General features: G+C 36.9%; 1 protein-coding gene across 6 annotated transcripts in view; it reads right to left on the bottom strand.

The window, feature by feature from the left end:
* Positions 1-24334, bottom strand: part of ADGRL3 (adhesion G protein-coupled receptor L3) — a 956872-nt gene that overhangs the window by 264794 nt on the left and 667744 nt on the right. For all 6 annotated transcript variants that reach the window (XM_070372463.1, XM_070372465.1, XM_070372461.1 and 3 more), the window contains one exon: positions 3201-3281. In XM_070372463.1, the coding sequence (XP_070228564.1) occupies positions 3201-3281 (81 nt within the window). The remainder of the gene's footprint in view (positions 1-3200; positions 3282-24334) is intronic.

Below are 24334 nucleotides of genomic sequence, written 5' to 3'. Positions count from 1 at the left end.
TTTTCATAAAGCAGGACACTGTTGGATTCCAGTAATTCATTCTTCACCACGTCAGTATCATCACTACTTTTACTAAGATGATGCCACTTTAAAGTGAAGTTCTTAATAATGCCAACCGACTCTTCAGAGTCTAGTTTATGTCAAGGTATTTGCCAGGAATTGACACTATTTCACTTATAAACTTGCCAGGGTTGCATTACTATCCTTGCGTTACAGATGACAGACAGAAGCTGCTTAAGGTCATGTAGGTCTGCCTGGCCTCAATGCCAAATTTCTTCCTATATGCCACAACAGCAAACCCAAAAGTACATACTAATAGCCACAATTTATCTAGGGCTTATCAAATGCCAGACTCTAGTCTATATTATCCCTAATCCTCACAAAGACATTGTTGAGTGCTTATTTCTGTCTTCTGTGTAGCAGTTGAGGAATTAAAGACAAGAAAGTTCTAGAACTCCCAAGTTTAAAATTATTGTCTCTAAATCCCTTTATCACTCAATTTTTGTCAAATTTTATTCTAAACTTATTTTATTCTATCTGTCTAGCTATAGTAGGTTGCTTGTAGGTGTGGTCAGTCACTTCAGTCATGTACAACTCTGCGACCCTATGGATCGTAGCCTGCCAGACTCCTCTGTCCATGGGATTCTCCAGGCAAGAATACTATAGGTTGACATGGCCCGAATTCCTCTCCTTCTTCTGTCCATAGTCCTTCAGACTGTGGTTCCTTCTTCAAGAGATGTAGTCTATTTCTTAAGTCTGGGGATGATTATGTGACTGACTTGGGCCAATAGGACATAACAAACATGGCACAAGCAGTCTTGAACAATACCTGAACTTTGGGACTTTCCTACTTACTGCTGGGAATCCTGTCACAATGGGAATGAGCTGGTGCTAGCCTGCTAGATGAGAGTCATATGGCTACCACCCAGATGATATCAAATAAAGAAAGTGATGTTGCTCAGTTGTGTCCAACTCTTTGCGACCCCATGGACTGCAGTCTACCGGGCTCCTCCGTCCATGGGGTTTTCCAGGCAAGAGTGCTGGAGTGGGTTGCCATTTCCTTCTCCAGTGTATCTTCCTGGCCCAGGGATCAAACCTGGGTCTCCCCACTGCAGTAGATGCTTTACCGTCTGAGCCACAAGGGAAGCCCCAAGATGACATCAAGATGGCTATCAAACCTGTTAGTGAGTTTCCTCCCCTGAAAAACCGACCAGTCTGCTAAGTACTAAATATCCAGTCTCAGTCAAGGCAGTACACATGTAATGCAACCAACTCTGAGAACTATAAAAAATGTTTCTTGATTTAAGCCACTAAATTCCGGAGTGGATTATTACACTATTCTACTCATGACTGTACAGTATGCTTCCCAATTTATACTAGGACTATGTATGAAGAACTGAATTAAAGTCACTAACTTGCATAAGTAGGCCTCCACCCCTGGTGGAAATGACATTCTACTAAGAATTAGCAAGGTTAAAACAAGACATCCTTTCATAACTCATATTTCCCTCATGAGGAGAAATTACATTATAAGCATTCAGGTAATTAATCAGTAAAGCAATCTTAGAGGTATTTCTGCTCTTTCCCTTATATCTGTTCAATCAATACTATGTTTCTTCAAAATACTTTTCAGACCCTACCCCTGCCACCAATACACTGTTAATTTCCTATTCATCTTTTACCTAGATTATTGAATCAGCCTCTCTCTGTCAATCTTGCATCATCTACATTAACAGTGATATTTTTACAATATCAAGAACTGGTAATGTTATAATGTAACACCCCACTAACTTATCTAAAAATATTTGAAGACTTTGTTTTTCCAGGATAAAAGACAAACTTCTTGGCATATGAAACAGAATCCTTTACAGTCTGCCTCATTACATCTTTCCAGTTTCTTCGTCTAAAACTGCTTTCATTTTACTGTGCACCTAGCATATTTCCTTAAAAATATCACAACCTTTACAAACCCATATTTTGGTACATTCTGTGTCCTCTTTGTGAAATTTCTTATTATTCCTGCTCAGCTTACTTCTTTAAAAAAATGAGGATGCATCCTTCACAATATAGGTTGTCACATTCAGAAATCATTGTATGACTTCCCATTATGTGTCAAGCACAGACCAGTGGTTGGAGGAGAAATAATAATTATGACACTTTTGCCCTCAAGGACCTTACAAAAAAGAAAGGGAAACATTTAGCCTGAAAAAATAAAATGCACTGCTTTAGGTACAATAACTGAGGCAGGCGCAGAGGACAGAGGCATGCATTTAGCTTCTGCCTAATACATAGTCAGCAAAGGCTTAACAGAGGAACTGAAGATAAAGCAGGGCATTGAAACACCGGTAGAAACTTAACGGGTAGCAAAGAAAAAATTGAGACTCCTAGCAGAGGAAACTGTACGGAGAACATGCTCATAAAAGAAAGATCTAGTGATTTTTATTGCATATTTTTAAAAGTATAAGAAAATATACTATATTACTTTAAATAAAAAAAATAACCTTAGGATATTTGGTATTTATGAAACTAAAAGTTGTATCTATTATTACATCAGATTAAACATTATACAACATTAAAATTTATTAATAATCCTTTAAAAGTAGAAAGATAAATTCTGTAGATAAGATAAATGTTACTTTTAATTTCTATTTTGTATGATTAGTTATTTTTAAAAATATTTAAACATATGGCATCAATTTAAATATATAGTTTAAATTTATACAATTTAAAAATAAATGTTATTAATACTAAAATGACTTTTTAAAAGAAAAATAAAACATAAAACATCAATTTGCAAGGAAATAAATTTGTCAATGTAACTTAGTTTAAGACATCTTAATTTACTAAAAATATATATAAAAAGATAGTAGAAGAAGAAAGTTCCAATAAAAAAGGAAATGATTATATAATAATCTTTAAATCTAGGCTGGTTTTCAACTAGTCTTTCACTATGGAGCCACATCTTTTATTTGGTTTACAAGCATTTCTCAAAAAATATTTCACATCTTATTTTATAAATAAGACTTACTCTCTGTTATCATATTCCTTACAAACCATTTTCCTCCTGTTTTTTTAAACAGGCACTGCACTGTAACATACATATTTATAATCATCTTTAATTAATTGTCTTCATCAAATAATGAGTAGACTCTCTTTTTCTTTAAATAATAATATATATAAAAAAGAATACAACAACTCACCTCTAACAGGGGGTCTTTCCAGGTCAGAGTCAAGGTGAATTGGTGGAGAGATGTATGATACCTGTCCATGATGTGCCTGCCCTGTGGACCCAAAAATAAATGTTAAAATACTATAATAATGTTTTTATACTTTTTGGTTAGTTTTATGATTTCACACATCTCTCTTTACACTGAATTCATAGCCTTATAGAATGCAAACATTATGCGTCATCCAAACGTCAACCAATTAAAACAGTCCTTCTTAAGCTAATTTTATTGTTGTTGTTTAGTTGCTAAGTAGTGTCTGACTCTGTTGTGACACCATGGACTCAACCACACCAGGCTCCTTTCTCCATGTGATTTCCCAGGCAAGAATATAGGAGTGGGTTGCCATTTCCTTCTCCAATTTTGAACTTGTTGCTTTTAAATCATGTTTATTGTGAAATGACACTTTGAAAAACACCATAAAAGTGATTGGCAAGAAAAATGAAATATAAAAACTGAAAACAAGACATATAAAATACAGTCCCCATTTTTCATTTCTAAAGAGACATTAAATACTCTGTTTGCTTTAAATGTTTCTAAACACTGACTTTTGATTTTCGCACTTATTTCAAGGAAGATCAGTAACAATCTGCAGACAGGCATCCATGTCAGATAACACTTTTAATAGCACTTATTTACAATCCTAATTAACTTTATATTTATTATTACTTTTCAACATTTTACTTATTATTTAAAAACTATTTCTACTTGCTTATTGTATTTGATGGAAAAATAATAACTACCCACAATATAAAAAGCAGGTAGATGGATTCATTCTGTTTCTTGTAAAGTATTTTGTCAGCTCACACACAAACTTGTAATACACTTTCTGTTGTATGAGTTAAAGTGTTAAAGTTCCTTTGAAGACCAAGTTGCTGACTGGAAAAAAAAAAAAAAAACAATTCTAACTTAAAAACAAAAGGATTTTCTAATGCTCAAAGTAGCTATAGCTTGTAGACTGATAATCCAGTAAACAATTTGAATTTTAAGGCAAGAAAGTATAATTACGGAGTTCAATTACTAAAGCCACTTTATATGAAAAAAATATTGGGTACAAGTAGAGAACCCATCATTTTCTTTCTACAAGGGATATGCAGTTGTATTTTATACATTTACTAAAGCACTTTACAGGGTTGTTAATCTCTTTTCCTAAACAAGGAAAGTTAACGATATATAGATTATGATAACAGTTAGAGTAACCTTCCCGTTTCAAGTAATATTCGACTTGTAATAAAGTCTGCTGATTCCTCTTATGAGGCACATTTCAAATAATTAATATGGCTCCCTGTTGATAGTAGCTGCTGTTGCTCCCAGCATTTTTCTAGCTAACAGCAGACACAGTGAAAAGGTTGTAATATACAAAGCCCCTCATAATGGTAGCTAAGAATATTGTGCATTCACTGGCCATGTTTCAGTGGAATACTAAAAGGACTATTATAAAAGTAATAAGAGAGCAATTGTGCACTATTATCAAGTTCATGTGTAATAGAGCATATTAAAAATTTCATATTATATTAATTATAAAAACATCGGATGTTTACTTATGTTACATACTTTGTTGCAAAAACATTTTTATTTTTAAGGTCCTGTGTTGTTACAAATGAATCAGTTTCAAACTTTATTGATCATGTAAATGAAAATAAGAGTCATTTCATATTGGTTCGAAATAACCTCAGCATATAAAAGTGTTGATTTTATGTCTAACTAAGGAACATGGCTTTTACTACATATCATAACAGCCACTACGTATTCATACATACAGCATCTCATTTTATGCAACCAGTATCACTATAAGGTTTCAAAGGTAGGTACTATATAAGTATACACATATTTTTAAATAAAAATGTAATAAAAAATTTAAATAAAAAATGTAAGTAACTAATAGGCAAAGAGCAAGGCCAGCAGCATTTTGACTTTTGACAAAAGCATTTGACAAACAAATTTGAAGTTTGTTCTTCTATATTATGTTTCTCAAAGAAAGTATACTAAACCTGGAAGTAATGTGTGTAGATTTCAGTGATTAAATTCTGACAAGTAACTGCCTTTGAAACTGTCACCTCTATATTCAAACTGAAGTAAATGGTCCCTTTAAATGGCACATTTGCCTCTGCTCTTGGGATAATCATGTAACTTCAGAGTGCTCCACCCACATATTTTAGGCAGTGCAGGGGTAGGGTAATTACAATTGCACAGGTTCTCTCCAAGGAGTGAGAGGTCTGAGCACCACATTAGGCTCCGCAGTCTGAGAGTATTGTACCAACCCCTAGAACAATTTTAGTTTTGAAGGCCAGTAGGGGCTTAATGTCAGAGGGCTGTGGGAAAGAGAAACTCCCCTCTAAAAGGACACACACAAAGTCTCTCACATTCTAGGACTCAAGGCAGAAGCAGTAATTTTAGGTCAGACCCACCAGCTCACCTTGAAGAACGTTGAGAAGAGGCAGAAGGAAACTAAAGCTCACTGTCAAGATATAGACACTGGTGGCAGTCATTCTGAGGAGCTCATTCTTACACGTGGACAATGGTACTGGTAAGCGCCAGTTTGGAATCTTTCCTGAAGTCTCTTAGCACTGGGACCTCGCCCTGACCACCAGCATGTTTACACCAGTACTGGGATGCATCAGGACAAGTAACTAACTGGGTGGGGCTGCCTTAAGATCCCCTGAGCCCACAGCCTCCCCAGGACACCACCCTGTATACCAGACGGCCCAGGATATGGTCCTTCATATCAGTGCACAGGCACTAGACCTGGGACCCTAGGTCCCTGTGGCCAAACATACCAGGCTCCAGCCCTGCCCATCATCAGTCAGATAATGACCCCAGGACCAGCTAAAACCATAATTAACTGCCATAAAATTTTCTCGTGGATTTATGGTGAATAATATTCAATAAGAAAAATGTGGTCAGCTTCAAAAAGAGCAAAGAGAGTAAAAAGCATATCAAATACATGTTTTTAAACATCTGACACATTTTCCTCCATAATTTAGTCTTATACCTAGTCTTATACCTAGTAGCTGGAATCAAGATTGCTAGGAGAAATATCAATAACCTCAGATACACAGATGACATCATCCTTATGGCAGAAAGTGAAGAACTAAAGAGCCTCTTGATGAAAGTGAAAGAGGAGAGTGAAAGAGTTGGCTTAAAACTCAACATTCAGAAAACTAAGATCATGGCATCCAGTCCCATCACTTCATGAGAAATAGATGGGGAAACAATGGAAACAGTGACAGACTTTATTTTGGGGGGCTCCGAAATCACTGCAGATGATGACTGCAGCCATGAAATTCAAAAACACTTGCTCCTTGCAAGAAAAGCTATGACCAACCTAGAGAGCATATTAAAAATCAGAGACATCACTATGCCAACAAAGGTCCATCTAGTCAAAGCTGTAGTTTTTCCAGTGTTCATGTGTGGATGTGAGTTGGACTATAAAAAAAGCTGAGCACAGAAGGATTGATGCCTTTGAACTGTGGTGTTCTAGAAGACTCTTGAGGCTCCCTTGGACTGCAAGGAGATCAAACCAGTCAATCCTAAAGGAAATCAGTCCTACATAGTCATTGGAAGGACTGATGTTAAAGCTGAAAATCCAATACTTTGGCCACCTGATGTGAAGAACTGACTCAATGGAAAAGACCCTGATGCTGGGAAAGACTAGGAGGTAGGAGGAAAAAGGGATGACCGAGGATGAGATGGTTAGATGGCATCAGCAAGCTCCAGGAGTTGGTGATGAACAGGGAAGCCTGGTATGCTGCAGTCCATGGGATCATAGAGTCGGACAGGACTGAGAAGGTGAACTGAACTGATACCTAGTTTCACCTCATCCTTGTAACCACAGCTTTGTATATCTAAATATATGATATTCTCCTTACTTTTCCAAATTAAAAAGGATATTATCTGATTATTTTTCCTTCTGATTTTAATGCAGTTCTCTAAATTTCAAAGCAAAAAAAAACCATACTGAAAGTTTATAAGAATTACATTAATTCTGTAAACAGTTTGAAGAACAGACATTCTAAATAGTTTGTCTTCATATATTTTAAATTGACTTTTGTTTGAATTGCTTTTTAATAAAAATATTTTTGAAGTTGTCTATACTTTGTTTATAAGAATATTTCATTGTGCAAGTATTCTATTTTCCCTATTTTTAACAATATTTCTAAATTTTCTTGGTGACTTTCACTTATATTTTTTGACCTTCATTGTTATAATTAGTTATTGATTCTACCTTAATAGATCCTTAGAGCTATATACACTTAAAATAGCATTTTGATTATGATCTGTGATCTTTGTTTCTTATAAGAAATATATTCCCAGGTTAAGATTCACCTGCATACATTTGTATGCATTTGTATGAATACATTTGTATGCATTTGTATGAAGATGGCATTGTATGATGGCATTGTATGAAGATGTCATTTGGATGAAGATGTCATTTGTATGAAGGTATCATATATATGCATTTATGTATACACATGTATGTACATAGACTAGAGATCTCTTCAAGGAAATTGGAGATATTTCACTGTAAAACATACCATATATTTTGTATCCATTAATCAGTTGATGGACTTTGGGAATAATTTCCACCTTTTGACTATTATGAAAAATTCTGCTATGAACCTTCATCTACAAGCTTCTGTGTAGGCATATGTTGCAATTTTCTTGAATATATATACCTAGAATTGGAATTGCTGGGTCACACAGTAAATTCTATGTTTTAAACTTTTGTGGAAATGATTTCTAAAGAAGCAGTTATTAGTCACTAAGTTGCATCTGACTCTTTGCAATCCTGTGGATATATCCCCCTGTGCCCAGGCCCCTGTGTTCATAGGATTTCAAAGGCAAGAATACTGGAGTGGGTAGCCTTTCCTTCTTTAGGGGATCTTCCTGGATTAGGGATTAAACCTGTGTCTCCTGCACTGGCAGGCGGATTCTTTACCGCTGAGCCGACAGGTACCATTTTACTTTTCATTAGGGACATATTAGGGTTCCCCTATCACAGAGATGGTTTTCAGGGTCTTTTGCTTGTTTGTTCATTTTAAGCTGATAGTGTAGTTAAATTAGGATTGATAAAACCTTGAAATAATTAATATTAAGACAACTGGGAAGGGAATAATCTCACCAAATAAACATAGAAACAAGATTTCGGTCATCCACATTGAGAGAGAAGAGGAAAAAATGATCTGGCCAAAAAGTACACATATACACAGGAAAAGAAAAAGAGCAGCTTATATTCTGAAGTGAAAATGTATGAACCATCCAGTGTTAGGCATGCCCAAAATATAGAAAAATTAAGGGTGCTTGTTAGCAGAACCTGAAGGGCCATTTTGCATTTTGGAAAAGCCATTTTTTTCTATCTTCAATCTCTCTTTCAACTTTCATTTAATTTGCATCTCATTTAGGAATTCTGTGTGATTTCTACTGAAGTTCAAATATAGAAAAGACTTGGCCAGCACTAGGTACAGGAAAAGGCTTTTCCCCTCTCTTTCTGTCAATACCTTACTTGCACATCAGAACACAGAAATACATTTTTAGAACCATAGAATTTGGACGTCTGAAGACATTTGATAGCATATAGTCCCAAACATTTTAGAATAAGAAAACTGACATCTTGAGAAATTGGTGACTTTCAAAAGCCAAATCAAACCAGTGGTTGTCAAGAGTGATGTTAGAGGAACAGTGATAAAGGGGATACAGTAGCCTGCAGAAAACTGCCCTCAACTCCCACTTACCTCTGAAGTCTTAGCAAGCTATTATTCTCAAGGTGTTTGGGTCATCAACTTTCAGGTGTGTAGACACCTTAAAGGGTTGAAAACTATTTATTTACAAAAATATGTACTTTTTTTTTTTCTATTTGGCTAGGTCTGTAAACTAAAGTCAGCTTAGTGTAACAGGTAAAATCATGCCCAGGACACAGAACTGCCTATCATAGTATTGGGATTCTGCCACATTTGAGCCATAGAATTATTAACAACATAAGTTATTAGCCAGTAACTATAGAGCTGTTTAACTTCTATGTGCCTTAATTTCCTCATTTGGATAAGGGGGATTATAATAGTACGGAGCTCATAGGGTATTCTGAAAATTAAATTTATACATATAGGGCTTCCCTGGTGGTTCAGATGGTAAAGAATCTGTCTTCAATGCAGGAGACCAGGGTTTGATCCCTGCGTTGGGAAGGTGCCCTGGAGAATGGACTGGTAACCCACTCTAGTATTCTTACATGGAGAATTCCATGGACAGAGGAGCCTAGCTGACTACAGTCCACAGAGTTACAGGGTTGGATACGACTGAGGAACTAACACACTTACAGCAATTAGAACAGTGCTTGGTGCGTGGCAAATTGCTTAGAATTTTTAGCTTTATGATTATTACTATTATAAATTCATTCATTCATTAATTCATCACACAAAATAAATGGAGTCCCTAATATATGACAGGTGCCTTCTTAGGTAGCACATAACAAATGATAATCCACACTCTTACATAGGGGAAGATAGGCAATAAGCAATTAATACAACAAATATTATATATGTGAGATGCTAAAGGCAATGGAAACAAATTAAAATAGGCTAAAGGGGAACTGAAGTGGGACTGGCAGGTTGCAATTTTAAACAATGATCTGGAAGGCCTAATTTAATTTCTATGAATAGCATTTGAAAAGTTCAAGAAAAGGCAAGAGATACTATCTGACTTTTATAGGAAATTGTAAAAAGATAAAAATATGGATGAGTCCAAATCTATTTCTATTAATTAAGAATGAAAGACCAAAATGTGCTGCTATCAAATGGTTTTCCTAACATATTTATTTCAAATTTTACACACAGACACATTAATAATGTCACTTATAAGTAAAAGAGCACACAAATAAAATATAGCAGTATGTAGTTGGCAATACAACTTTGTTCCTGAAATAAAAACACACTTTAATAACAAAGTCCCCACTGGTTTCTCCAGTTACACCAACTTTCAAATCAAATTTTCCTCATTTTCTATACAGTGCTGTAAACAAATTTAATAGTTTATGGCCATCCAGGAACATTTCATGCCTTCTTTTTGTTTGCTTTAAATTTTCAACTTCTGAACTTAATTATTTCCTCTAGAGATATGACATTTTACCCTTTTACAAACAATAATATAGATCTCATATTTTTGTTCATGGGGTTTTTAATGAGATTCATTTTCCTTTTACAAGCTTTAGAATGATAGCAAGTGATAACTCTCCATTTCTCTGCCCTACTATAATAATGATTCCATGTAGAAGGGGGGAACCTATCATTGTTGTTCAGTCAATAAGTCATGTGCAGCTCTTTGTGATCCCATGGACTGTAGCATGCCAGCCTTCCCTAAACTCCACTACGTCACAGAGTTTGTTCAAATTCATGTCTATTGAGTTAGTGACGCTATCTAACCATCTCATACACTACCAGCCCCATCTTTTTTGCCCTCAATCTTTTCCAGAATCAGGGTCTTTTCCAGCAAGACAATTCTTCACATAAGGTAGCCAAAGTATTGGAGCTTAAGGTTCAGCAACAGTCCTTCCAATTAATATTCAGGGTTGATTTCCTTTAGGATTGACTAGTTTGACCTCCTTGCAATCCAAAAGACTCTCAAGAGTCTTCTACAATACCACAGTTCAAAAGCATCAATTCCTCTGTGGTCAGCCTTGTTTATGGTCCAACCTTCACATCCATACGTGACTACTGGAAAAAATCACAGCTTTGACTATATGCACCCTTGTCGGCAAAGTGATGTCTGTACTTTTTAATATGCTGTCTGGGTTTGTCATAGCTTTCCTTCCAAAGAGGAAGCATCTTTTACTTTCATGGCTGCAGTCACCATCCACAGTGATTCTGGAACCCAAGAAAATAAAATCTGTTACTGCATCCACTTTTTCCCCTTCTACTCGCCATGAGTGATGAGATGGGATGTCATAATCTTAGTTTTTTGAATGTTGAATTTCAAGCCAGCTTTTTCACCACCAGACACATGCACAACTGAGTGTCATTTCCACCTTGGCCTCTTCATTCTTTTTGGAGCTATTATAGTAACTGTCCTCTGCTCTTCCCCAATAGCACAGTGGACACTTCCTGACCTGAGGTGCTCATCTCCGGTGTTGTATCTTTTTGTCTTTTCATATTGTTCATGGGGTTCCTGAGGCAAGAATACTGTAGTGGGTTGCCATTTCCTCCGCTGGTGGAGCACATTTGTTAGAACACTTCACTTTGACCTGTCTTGGATAGCCCTGCTCGATATGGCTCACAGCTTCACTGAGTTATGCAAGGCCCATCACCACGAGAAGTGACCCATGAAAGGGGGGAGGGGGGCGACACACACTACACTGCCTTCAAGAATGGCATATGAGGTTTTTTCTAAGTTTTTCAAATACTCTGAAAGTAGATGAGCCTCCTCAAAAAAGAGCTTAATTTTTTTGTTGTTGTTGAAAATAATCTCAGCTACTGATTTAAAAAAAAGAATAGCAGAGATCAGTGTGTTGTATGTGCTGATGGAAAACTGGGTAAATAATCTCAGCTACTGATTTAAAAAAAAAAAATAGCAGCGATCAGTGTGTTGTATGTGCTGATGGAAAACTGGGTGTGCCTAGTATTACAACAGCTTGCTTTTCTGTCTTCATATAGTCTGACTATAACTGTCTGGCATTCAAAAAGCTAGCTTTCAGGTGAAGATGTAACACCAATCAAAGGTAATTACCGAAGAAAAGAGTTGTAAATTTGCCAATTTAATGACTATTTTTCACTCTGGCTTCCATTCCCCCCTTCATCCAATTACTCACACTTATTTTCAGTGACTTTACTAACATATGAGGTAACAGAGAAACAACTACATTTATTGAGGATATAAAGTCATTGAAGGAGGCTCAAAGGTCATTGATGGGATTCTCTGTAGATATCACTTGCCACACAGAAAACAAATAGAGTAATTTGAAGGTAACTTCTGTGCGTTTTGTTTATGTTTGGTGTGTATTTCATCCAGCAAATATTTCTTCATTACCCGATCCCATTCTGTGATCAGTATTAACAGTAACCATAGAAACAAGAAACTAGAATGATTCAATAAAAAGATTGCAGCTTGAACACATGTTTAGGTAATTGCAATGAAGTATGATACGTACCCAGATAGAGGTGAGAGTCAGAGCACAACAATAGCACTGGACTGAAGAAAGTGAAGTGAGGGAAGAACAGGATCTGAAGAAAGATGAGACTGAGGGAACAGCAAGTAGCAATGTAGTTAATGAGCATGGCAGGCACCCGGCAGTAGAAGGAAGGATATGAGGTAACGCCTGCCAATAAAATGAGTGGGAGGGATACAGGACAGGAATCCACAAAGGAGGGTAGACAGAAAAAGCCAATTAAAATAATATAAAAATTGAAAAATGTATTAAAAAGGAAAGAATTAAAAAATACATGTGAAGGAGAATAGACTATACCACCCCAAAGCATGCCACTCTGATTTATCTGAATTAAAGTTACTTGAGAAGGAAATGATACATAAAGATACTCTGGCCCTTCTTGGTCTCCCTGAAAGCAGGACATAAATCTCCCATGTGAAAGGTATCCTCTCTGCACCAGGAAGACAGAAGGCATGACTGTCCCAGAGACAGGGCTGAGAAAGCTGCATAAACAAGCCTTGTTACTTCTTCACTAACTGCTCCAAGTTCATACCTTTTTGTCTTACAATGGTCAATTCCCTGAGTCATATTTTTGGAGGCAATGTTGTTTCCGATATCATGGCCTATATTGTTTCACTGGTCTCCTCCCAAGCCTCTTTCCCCATCCCACCCAGAATATGGGATGCAAACCCCAAATATCATATAATTTCATCTGTAAATTACTTGAGTATGTGTCTTTAAAATAAGAGTTCTTTAAAACAACCACAATACCATTATGATACCTAAAAATTAAGAAGATACACTGTGAAAGGAATTTAATGTAAAATTCAATGGAGCAATTTTCAGGAAGAATTGCCTTTCATATCCGAGAGAAATGAAACCTGTCGGCCTGCAAAATACCTCATTGGTTGTAGGTTTGAAATTGTATTGGATGGAGGAATGTTTTATATTGATGATGAATTTCAGGTGCTCACAGATATAGAGGGGGAATCTATTTTACAAAACCATACAAATGCTTCCCTTTCTTTCACAAGTGTGAAAAATAGACTTGGTGGTTAAAATGACAAACACTGAATTTTGGAGGCATCACTTCAAAATTATTCCTTGAAGTCTCAAAAACCTATTGTAGCAAGGTTTACAAAAATAAACTAGAAAGAGAATAAAAAAAGGAAAATGAATCAGAGCATTTCTCTTTCCTGAATTTCTAGTGTTTATAGAAAAACTACAGTCCTCTGTTAGTAGTTTTTATAGTCCTATAAGAACAAAGAGGAATGAACACTTTGAATACTGAAGAACATATTAATTAAAATGATTATTTTCTACAAGACTAATATCAAGAAGCACCATGTGAGGTAAATGTTGCTTCCTATTATAGAAATGCAGTAACTAAAGCTTTATAAGGTTAAGTGTATTTTCAAAGGTTACACAACAGTGTGGGTGGGAATCAGGTTTCAAGTCCAGAGACCATGTTCTTAGAATATAGCTTACTGCCTCCACATCCTATAAATATACCCACGAGGGCGGAGAGAGGCAAATACACTAAAATTCTGAAATTTTTAGTTCTCCTTTTCTAAGCTAACCTAAAACTAAGTATTTACATTACTAAATCACAGAACAATTGGGATTATAAAATTATTTTCCTCAAACAATGGACAAAACATTATGTACTATTTAATAATAGGTTAACTGTATTAGTCTTCCCTTGGAATTTTTAATTTTATTTTAATGGAGGTGTTAAAAATGATAAGGTTCAGTAACACAGATCTCCTTGAATCATTTTGAATCCAACAGTTAGAAAAAAAGACTTTTGAGGCAGTCTTCCTCTCCATACACAACTCTTTCTTTCCTAATGTTTATCATCATTGTACTAACCCCATGCTCTGCATAGAAGAAAATACAATTGAAGTAGGTAATATTCAGACCTATTCCACTGACAGTATGTGTTCAGGGTGCAGAACTGTGAAAAGCTAGATTGGAAAAAAACATAGGCTAACCTAATGACCAGAATTGTGATGTTAGCATGAAAACAGGGGTCATAAACTTCAGTTGATCAATCAGCACAGGCCATAGAAGAGGCTGTTTCTAAGACTTTTTCTCTTTCAGAGCAATTCTGATTTAGGAATTATAGTCTCCTCAGATATTCTGCTTATAGCTTATGGAAGATAGAACAACATCTCTTCAAAGATGCCTATCTCCTAATCTTCAGAATCTGTGAATATGTTATTTTATATGGCAGGAAGGACTTTATAGATGTGATTATGGTGGTGATAGAGAGATTATCCTTATGTCAGTAGTTCTTGAAAGTCAAAAAGGGAGGCAGAAGAGTAAGTCAGATTGATGCAATGTGAGAAACACTAAATAAGTCATTTCTGGCATTTAAGATGGAAGAAGGGGACCTGAATCAAGGAATCAGGGCTGCTTCTAGAATTGATAAACATAAAGATTCTTTACAGTCTACAGAAAGAACTACTTTTAGTCTAATAAGACCTATGTCGAACTTCCATCTTAGAGAAATATAAAGAAATAACAAATTACCATTGTTTATCCTTCTAAGTTTGTGGTACTTTGTTCCATCAGTGATAGAAAACTAAGACACGATACAATAAATAGTGATGTGCTTAGTTGCTCAGCCATGTCTGACTCTTTGAGACGCCATGGACTGTAGCCCATCAGGCTGCTCTGCCCATGGGATTCTCTAGAAAAGAATACTGGAGTGGGTCTCCATTCCCTTTTCCAGGGGATCTTTCTGACCCAGGGATCAAACCCAGACCTCCTGCACTGCAGGCAGCTTTTTTATCATCTGATCCACCAGGGAAGCCTTATATATATATCTTAAACACATTCCGTTCATATTAATGAACTAATTATTTGAATAGCTAATACATGGATGTGGTACACATTTAACTGCGATAAAATGATAGGATTAATCATATTGATACTTCCCACAGGCAATCTCTTTTATCTAGTATATCATTCTGGAGTTATTCTATGCCCTTATAATACACTCACATATACACAATCTACCATGTATTTATTTATTTGAATTGCTGCCATATTATAACACACTGAGATTCTGCATTTTGTCAGGACTGCTCTAAATGACAGTTCTAGAGCTTCAACTGCTTAACCACATGTTTATAATGCATACAAATTCCTGCATCACATTATTAAGAATGTACAATCATCTAAAATACAGCCAATAGTATAGATAGGACAAAGTTCTTTTAATCAAAAAAGAGATCATTTCACAAGGCAACATAACTTGATGACTGTAAATAAATGATAAGCATAAAACACAACTATACAAAACTAGGCAAAACAAAAATCAGAGATGGGATACTTTCCTTGGAAATCATCTAGCCCAACTCTTGTGATTTACAGGAGGAAATAGCATGAATGGGGAAGCCTGGTGTGCTGCAGTCTATGGGGTCTCAAAGAGTCAGGACATGACTAGGCAACTGAACTGAAGATATAGGACTCACCTAAGGTCACCCTCTAGTTAAGGGCAGAGACAGACATAGCATAATAATTATACAAATTTTAGTATTCTGTCTTTTTATCATTTTTTATGAGGAATTTTACAAAAGTTAAAAATTTACAGCAAAATTAAGGAAGAGGTAGAGCTTTCCTATATATCCTGTCCCACACAGGTGTAGCCATTATCCATGCTCCCCACCACAGTGGTACATTTATTACAACTGATGAACTGACTCTGTCACTTTATAATTGCCCAAAGTCCATTTAGTATTAGGGCTCATTTTAGGTGTTGTATAGCCAACAGATTTGGACAAATGTATAATGATATCAGTCCACGATTATGGTATCATATGAGTATTTTCACAGCCCTAAATTTGGCAATAAGGAGTTCATGATCTGAGCCATAGTCAGCTCCCGGTCTTGTTTTTGCTGACTGTATAGAGCTTCTCCATCTTTGGCTGCAAAGAATATAATCAATCTGATTCTGGTGTTGACCATCTGATGATGTCCATGTTTAGAGTCTTCTCTTGTGTTGTTGGAAGAGGATGTTTGCTATGACCAGTGCATTCTCTTAGCAAAACTCTTTTAGCCTTTGCCCTGCTTCATTCTGTATTCCAAGGCCAAATTTGCCTGTTACTCCAGGTGTTTCTTGACTTCCTACTTTTGCATTCCAGTCCCCTATAATGAAAAGGACATCTTTTTTGGGTGTTAGCTCTAAAAGGTCTTGTAGGTCTTCATAGAACTGTTCAACTTCAGCTTCTTCAGCATTACTGGTTGGGGCATAGACTTGGAATACTGTGATACTGAATGGTTTGCCTTGGAAATGAACAGAGATCATTGTCTCATTTTTGAGATTGTATCCAAGTACTACATTTCAGACTCTTTTGTTGAGCATGATGGCTACTCCATTTCTTCTAAGGGATTCCTGCCTGCAGTAGTAGATATAATGGTCATCTGTGTTAAATTCACCCATTCCAGTCCATTTTAGTTTGCTGATTACTAGAATGTCGATGTTCACTCTTGCCATCTCCTGTTTGACCACTTCCAATTTGCCTTGATTCATGGACCTAACATTCCAGATTCCTATGCAAATGGTGATTGCAGCTATGAAATTAAAAGATGCTTACTCTTTGGAAGGAAAGTTATGACCAATCTAGATAGCATATTGAAAAGCAGAGACATTACTTTGCCAACAAAGGTCCATCTAGTCAAGGCTATGGTTTTTCCAGTAGTCATGTATGGATGTGAGAGTTGGACTGTGAAGAAAGCTGAGCACCAAAGAATTGATGCTTTTGAACTGTGGTGTTGGAGAAGACTCTTGAGAGTCCCTTGGACTGCAAGGAGATCCAACCAGTCCATTCTAAAGGAGATCAGTCCTGGGTGTTCTTTGGAAGGAATGATGCTAAAGCTGAAACTCCAGTACTTTGGCCACCTCATGCGAAGAGTTGACTCATTGGAAAAGACTCTGATGCTGGGAGGGATTGGGGGCAGGAGGAGAAGGGGACAACAGAGGATGAGATAGCTAGATGGCATCACTGACTCAATGGATGTGAGTTTGAGTGAACTCCGGGAGTTGGTGATGGACAGGGAGGCCTGGCGTGTTGCAATTCATGGGGTCACAAAGAGTCGGACACGACTGAGTGACTGAACTGAACTGACAACCCTAAAAATTCTCTGTGCTTTGCTGACTCATCCTTTCTCCTCCTTTATTTCTCTTATTTTTATGACAGAGAATGGAGAAAGTGTAGAAACTTGGCTGGACAAAATAATGCCAGGAATGCTGCATTATAGGAAAATTAAGTTTTATATAAAAGGGAGACATGGAGTCAATCCACTTTCACAAAATTATCTAGGTCACAGATTTACAGTGAGAATGAAATCAATAGTGACATAAAGATGACTACTGTCTAGTATAGAATCAAGTTCATTAAACACACATTACTTTACCACTCCTACCCCTTTACTAACTATTTCCTTTTGGCTTATTTCATTGTTGTGTGGTGATTTTCTGATACCTAATTCATCAGTCAATATAAATGATAAGTGTAAGTAATGAAAAATAATTTATTTTTTAAAATTGCTTTTTTATTATCTAATTTTGACGAGGAGGAAATTAAGACATGAAAATTTTGGATTAAACTGGAATCATTCTTTGTCATGTTTTCCAACATTCAGAATCTAATTGTGCAGTGGGATATTAAAATGTGGGCTATTATGTATCTGCTGAATTTCTTGTTACTATTAGATATATTTGGCATGTTAAGAATATAATTTTGTGCAGCATTGTGGTAATAAAGTGATTATGATGTTCTTGATGATATATCATTGTCCAAGAGTTTGTAAATTTTTAAAATAAAATACCAAATGTTAGTTTTATACCAGTTATTGATCATGGAACTTGCAAAAACTGAGTAAAATAACTCTTTATCTCAAATAATGGCAAAATAAAAAGAAATGGTGAGTAGCTCTCATTAATATCCTCAATTACTCATTTATTCATTAGGACAAATATTTAATGAATGCCTACTATACCTTGTGGCTCAGCTGGTAAAGAATCTGCCTGTAATGCAGGAGACCTGGGTTCGATCCTCGGGTTGGGAAGATCCCCTGGAAAAGGGAAAGGCTACCCACTCTAGTATTCTGGTTTGGAGAATTCCATGGACTGTATAGTCCATGGGGTCACAAAGAGTTGGACATGACTAAGTGACTTTCACTCATATGACTGATACCAAGTGTTGGAAATAAGTAAACTGTTAACTCTTGAAATCTATAATCAGAGGTAAAAACTATGGGATTTAAGTGAAAAATCAACTTGTTAAGGTAAAGGGAGCCCAATAAATATGTGTGTGTCTCAGAGTAATTGTTCAACAAATATTTATTAATTGCATCTATAAGAAAGACAAAAATAACCTTGATTATTAACAAGTAAAATCTCCTCGGGTGACTCAGGAAAGACTGGCAGGGGACCAGCACAAGGCAGATACTGTGACTTTGTAAGACTAAAATTGTCATGTTCACTCTCCTAATTCTCTTATGATATTTGGAAATATGATTCACAATATTTAAAAGTGCTTTTTAAGAGAGAGAAGAAGAGGTGTTTTCCATGGCATCTGATTTATGGCAAGAAATGCATAAAGGGCATAGTCTGTTCATCTCTTGAATCCACTTATTTTCTTATAATTAAATTCAACTATCAAAACAATATCAAAAAGATAACAATTATTTAACCTGATTTTCAACATGCAGCCTAGGTATCAAATTCTAAAGAATAAAAAAGATGATGTTGGCTTTATACTCATTTTATGTAATGAAAACTTACATAATATTTATAAATGTATGTTCTCCAGAAGTTGTGTGCTATGTGGGAAAATATGAGTAGCAATTGTGTGCATATTTATATTTATTGTCACATGCACACATAAACACACACCCTCAAATTATTCTAGGATTTCTAAACTTGTTTAAACATTTGTTAAAATTTTATAAATATTAAACTGAAACACCCTTTCACTTCTCTAATTTGCCTTGTTGTTCAGTTGCTCAATCATGTCTCTTTGCGACCCCATGGACTGCAGCACACCAGGCTTCCCTGCCTTTATTGGAAGAGTAAGCTCACTGAACACACAAAGGCTTTACATAGGACAATCCAGGTATAAGACTCCATGAGAGCTGGAAGGATAACAACTTCAGTTTCCATGTCTTCTGTGCTGTTCTAGGACTCACTTGAATGTTTTGCTGCTACCGCTGCTAAGTCGCTTCAGTCGTGTCCGACTTTGTGCGACCCCATAGATGGCGGCCCACCAGGCTCCCCCATCCCTGGGATTCTCCAGGCAAGAACACTGGAGTGGGTTGCCATTTCCTTCTCCAATGCATGAAAGGGAAAAGTGAAAGTGAAGTCTCTCAGTCGTGTCCGACTCTTTGCGACCCCATGGTCTGCAGCCCACCAGGCTCCTCCGTCCATGGGATTTTCCAGGCAAGAGTACCGGAGTGGGGTGCCATTGTCAATGCATTTCTGATGAAAATTCATTTATGGCCATAAATGCACCCAGTCTCATCTGGTGAAAATTCACAATAAAGACATAGACAATCAAGATGAATGTTAAAAACACTACGCTTCAAATCATAAACAAGGCAAATAGTAAAACTCTGGGAAAATTTCCATCACATATGGAAATAAATTCACAGTGCAACTAATTTTGCTTAATTAAAAAGTGTTACAAATTTATAACTATTTCACCTCTCTCATCTTGTCCATTTCTAGCAGAAAACATTTATGGGGCTCTTGAAGATGTCTCTACCAAATGAGATACACGGCAATTCTCCAAATACAGACTTTAACCCAATGTGTTTATATAAAGTAGATCTTTTTAAAAACACTCTTCTGTTTGGAGAGAATGGATACATGTACATGTCTGACTGAGTTCCTAGCTGTTCACATGAAAATGTCACAATATTGTTAATTGGCTATAACCCAACACAAAATAAAAAGCAGGGGAAAAAAACCTTCTATTGTAACTTTATCAATTTTACTCCCCTCAAAACATTTATTAAGTAGGTGACAATTACATAATTACAATAAATTGTAAAAAAGTGGATAAATTGACACTATAATTCTATTTATTTATCTGTATTTAATGAATTGAACATATTTAATGCCATAAAGGAAAGACTAGAACTGTGTATTTAGGATAAAAGGTTCAGTTCAGTTCAGTTCAGTCGCTCAGTTGTGTCCGACTCTTTGTGACCCCATGAATCGTAGCACGCCAGGCCTCCCTGTCCAACACCAACTCCCGGAGTTCACCCAAATTCACGTCCATCGAGTCAGTGATGCCATCCAGCCATCTCATCCTCTGTTGTCCCCTTCTCCTCCTGCCCCCAATCCCTCCCAGCATCAGAGTCTTTTCCAATGAGTCAACTCTTCACAAGAGGTGGCCAAAGTACTGGAGTTTCAGCTTTACCATCATTCCTTCCAAAAAAATCCCAGGGCTGATCTCCTTCAGAATGGACTGGTTGGATCTCCTTGCAGTCCAAGGGACTCTCAAGAGTCTTCTCCAACACCACAATTCAAAAGCATCAATTCTTTGGTGCTCAGCTTTCTTCACAGCCCAACTCTCACATCCATACATGACCACAGAAAAAACCATAGCCTTGACTAGACGGACCTTTGTTGGCAAAGTAATGTCTCTGCTTTTCAATATGCTATCTAGGCTGGTCATAACTTTGTTTCCAAGGAGTAACTGTCTTTTAATTCCATGGTTGCAGTCACCATCTGCTGTGATTTTGGAGCCCCCAAAAATAAAGGGTTATGGTGCCTGAAAAGTGTTATTCGAATTACTTCAAATGAGAACTAGCAAATGAAAATTTGCTTCTAGGATCACAGAAGCAAGCAACAACAAGAAAAGTATAGATTAGGGTCTTCACAATAAAGAAGTTTGTTCCCTGGAGTACAGAGCCAGGAAGATGGCCTGCTGTGCTTGTATTTTTAGAGTTCTGCTTCAAAGATTATCCTAGCATGCTAAGAAAAACATAACATGTTAAATTTTCTTATCCTCCCCTCTAATAGAAAATATACAGCAACACTTATTCACAAAGTAGAATGATAAAGCACGTTAAATGTACTTGAAAAAAAAGTTCATAGGTGGATGGCAAAAAATGCTTACACTCTGCCCTTAGCCCTGGTCCCCACGGAAGGGTACAGAATATGAAGAGTAGCAGCCTGGATTTGGTTGAATAAATGCTATAAATGGAGAAGTGCGACAGCACAGGTCTCTAAGTAAAAGCTACTGAGCATGTGTTACTCTCAAATGATGCCCTTCAGGCATTTTTCCTCACAGCTCCTGAGTCAGTAAAAATTAGAGAAGGCATACCTATAGGAGAATTAGAATGAGAACTTTGGATACTAGAGTATAAGAAATTTACCACAAGTTATTTCTGAATTGAAAGGAGTTGAAAAATTCAAATATATTAATTATAGGTCCAGGATCAAAGAAGTTCTTTATATGTGTAATGATATAGTTGCTTCCCTGGTGGCTCAGCAGTAAGAATCTGCCTGCACTGCAGGAGACCCAGGTTCAATTTCTGTGTCAGGAAGAGGAGGCTCAGAGGGTTAAGAATCCCCCTGCAGTGAGGGAGACCTGGGTTTGATCTCTGGGTTGGGAAGATCCCCTGGAAAAGGGAATGGCTACCCATTCCAACATTCTGGCCTGGAGAATTCCATGGACAGAGGGGCTTGGCAGGCTACAGGCCATGGGGTCTCAGAGTCGGAAACAACTGAGAGACTTTACTTTCACTTTGATCATAAAATTAGTTTTTTTTCTCCAAAGAAAAGAAATAAGGAGATGCTTATTTTCCCCACAATCAGGCCAATTAGCTCAGAACTGTTTTCCTCTCTTTTCATTAATCCATGGAATCTGTGAGAGGATCGATCATGAAGAAAGCCCAGCAGGACCTGCCAGCATGTTCAGTTAGTTGTTGGAGATCAATATACACCCACGAAAGACATGAATTCAGAAATTTCTGTGCAAAAGGTATTCCATGTATAGGCTTCCAATAGTGGGACCAGAGTGCTTCAAATATGATAAGACTAGATTTTTACACCAAGAAATAAAAGGGTATGGATAGTCTCCAAGGATGACGACAGTGAATTTTACCACGTAATTCTTTTCATAAACTCTAAACTATATCATTGTATAGAATGAAACTGCATGTAGCGAAATTTTGACAACACCCCTCTGTGTGCTAAAATGCTGTCAGCTGAAAAGTCGGAACTCTTTGTGCAAATTGTTCATTTTTGGCAGATTTATCCCACTTTTATGTTTGCAGTCTTAATCAAAAGAATTTGAAAAAATTAGAATTTAGCTTTACACTCAAAGAATAGCAAAGCACTATTAGCATAATTTAGAGGTACTTGGCATTTATATTATAGTTATCTATGAAAAGTTAAAGTTGTCATAAAAGTGAAAATATTTATAAAGTAAAAGTATAGAGTTTGATTGCTGGGAGAAATATCAATAACCTCAGATATGCAGATGACACCACACTTATGGCAGAAAGTAAAGAAGAACTAAAGAGCCTCTTGCTGAAAGTAAAAGAGGAGAGTGAAAAAGTTGGCTTAAAGCTCAACATTCATAAAACTAAGATGGCATCAGATCCCGTCAATTCATGGCAAATAGATGGGGAAATGGTGGAAACAGTGACAGACTTTATTTCTTGGGGCTGCACAATCACTGCAGATGGTTATTGCAGCCATGAAATTAAAAGGCACTTACTCCTTGGAAGGAAAGTTATGACCAACCTAGACAGCATATTCAAAAGCAGAGACATTACTTTGCCAAGAAAGGTCCGTCTAGTCAAGGCTATGGTTTTTCCAGTGGTCATGTATAGATGTGAGAGTTGGACCATGAAGAAAGCTGAGCACCAAAGAATTGATGCTTTTGAACTATGGCTTTGGAGAAGACTCCTGAGAGGCCCTTGGACTGCAAGGAGATCCAACCAGTCCATCCTAAAGGAAATCAGTCCTGAATATTCATTGGAAGGACTGATGCTGAAGCTGAAACTCCAATATTTTGGCCACCTGATGCGAAGAGCTGACTCATTTGAAAAGACCCTGATGCTGGGAAAGATTGAGGGCAGGAGGAGAAGGGGAACAGAGGATGAGATGGTTGGATGGCATCACGGACTCAATGGACATGAGTCTGAGTAAACTCCGGGAGTTGGTTATGGACAGGGAGGCCTGGCCTGCTGCAGTCCATGGGGTTGCAAAGTGTCGGACATGACTGAGCAACTGAACTGAACTTGGTTACTCGGACAGTTCTATCAAATATATCAGAAGATCCTATTACAATTTTCCCTGGAACTTGCTAGTGTTAATAGACAGATGCCGGGGTCCAGCCCCGGCTGATTCAGGGTATTCAAAGGAGAGATGGCATAGGCGACCTATTTATTTAAATACTTATCAAAGATATAAAGAGTAATAGAATGAGGATAGCTCAGAAGGAAAATTCAGTGAAGAAAAGAGGCTGAAATAAGGATAGCTCAGTGAGGAAATTTAGTGGAGAAAAGAGGCTGAATAATTCAGCCAGAAGGTAAGAGAAAGAATGACATGGTGAGATCAAGTTTCGGTGAACAAGGCCCGCACTTTATTTTCCCAAGCAGTTTTTATACCTTAAGTTATGCATAGAGGATAATGAGGGAAGGGGTAGAGTCATGCAGCAAGCCAGGCTTTTTTCCTGCAAACTTATCATATGCAAAAGCTTAGGTGATTTGCATCATTTTCTGGCCCGGAGGCCTGTTAACATTTTAAGACCCTTTCTTCAGAAAACTTATTTTTCTCTAAAGGTGATTGGTCAGGAGCCACCCTCCAAAAGCATTAGATAAAGTTGCATTCCTACAGAGCAAAGGTGTGGTGGGCTATAACAAGAAAAAGAATTAACTCAAGGGTCCCAGGTTACAAACATTAAAGCTACTACTTACACCAATTATATTAATCAATACACTGCCAGGG

Source organism: Bos mutus, chromosome 6, assembly GCF_027580195.1.
Source record: "Bos mutus isolate GX-2022 chromosome 6, NWIPB_WYAK_1.1, whole genome shotgun sequence".
Lineage (NCBI taxonomy): Eukaryota > Metazoa > Chordata > Mammalia > Artiodactyla > Bovidae > Bos > Bos mutus.
The sequence above is the reverse complement of the archived record's forward strand: the minus strand, read 5'-3'. Positions and strand labels throughout refer to the sequence as shown.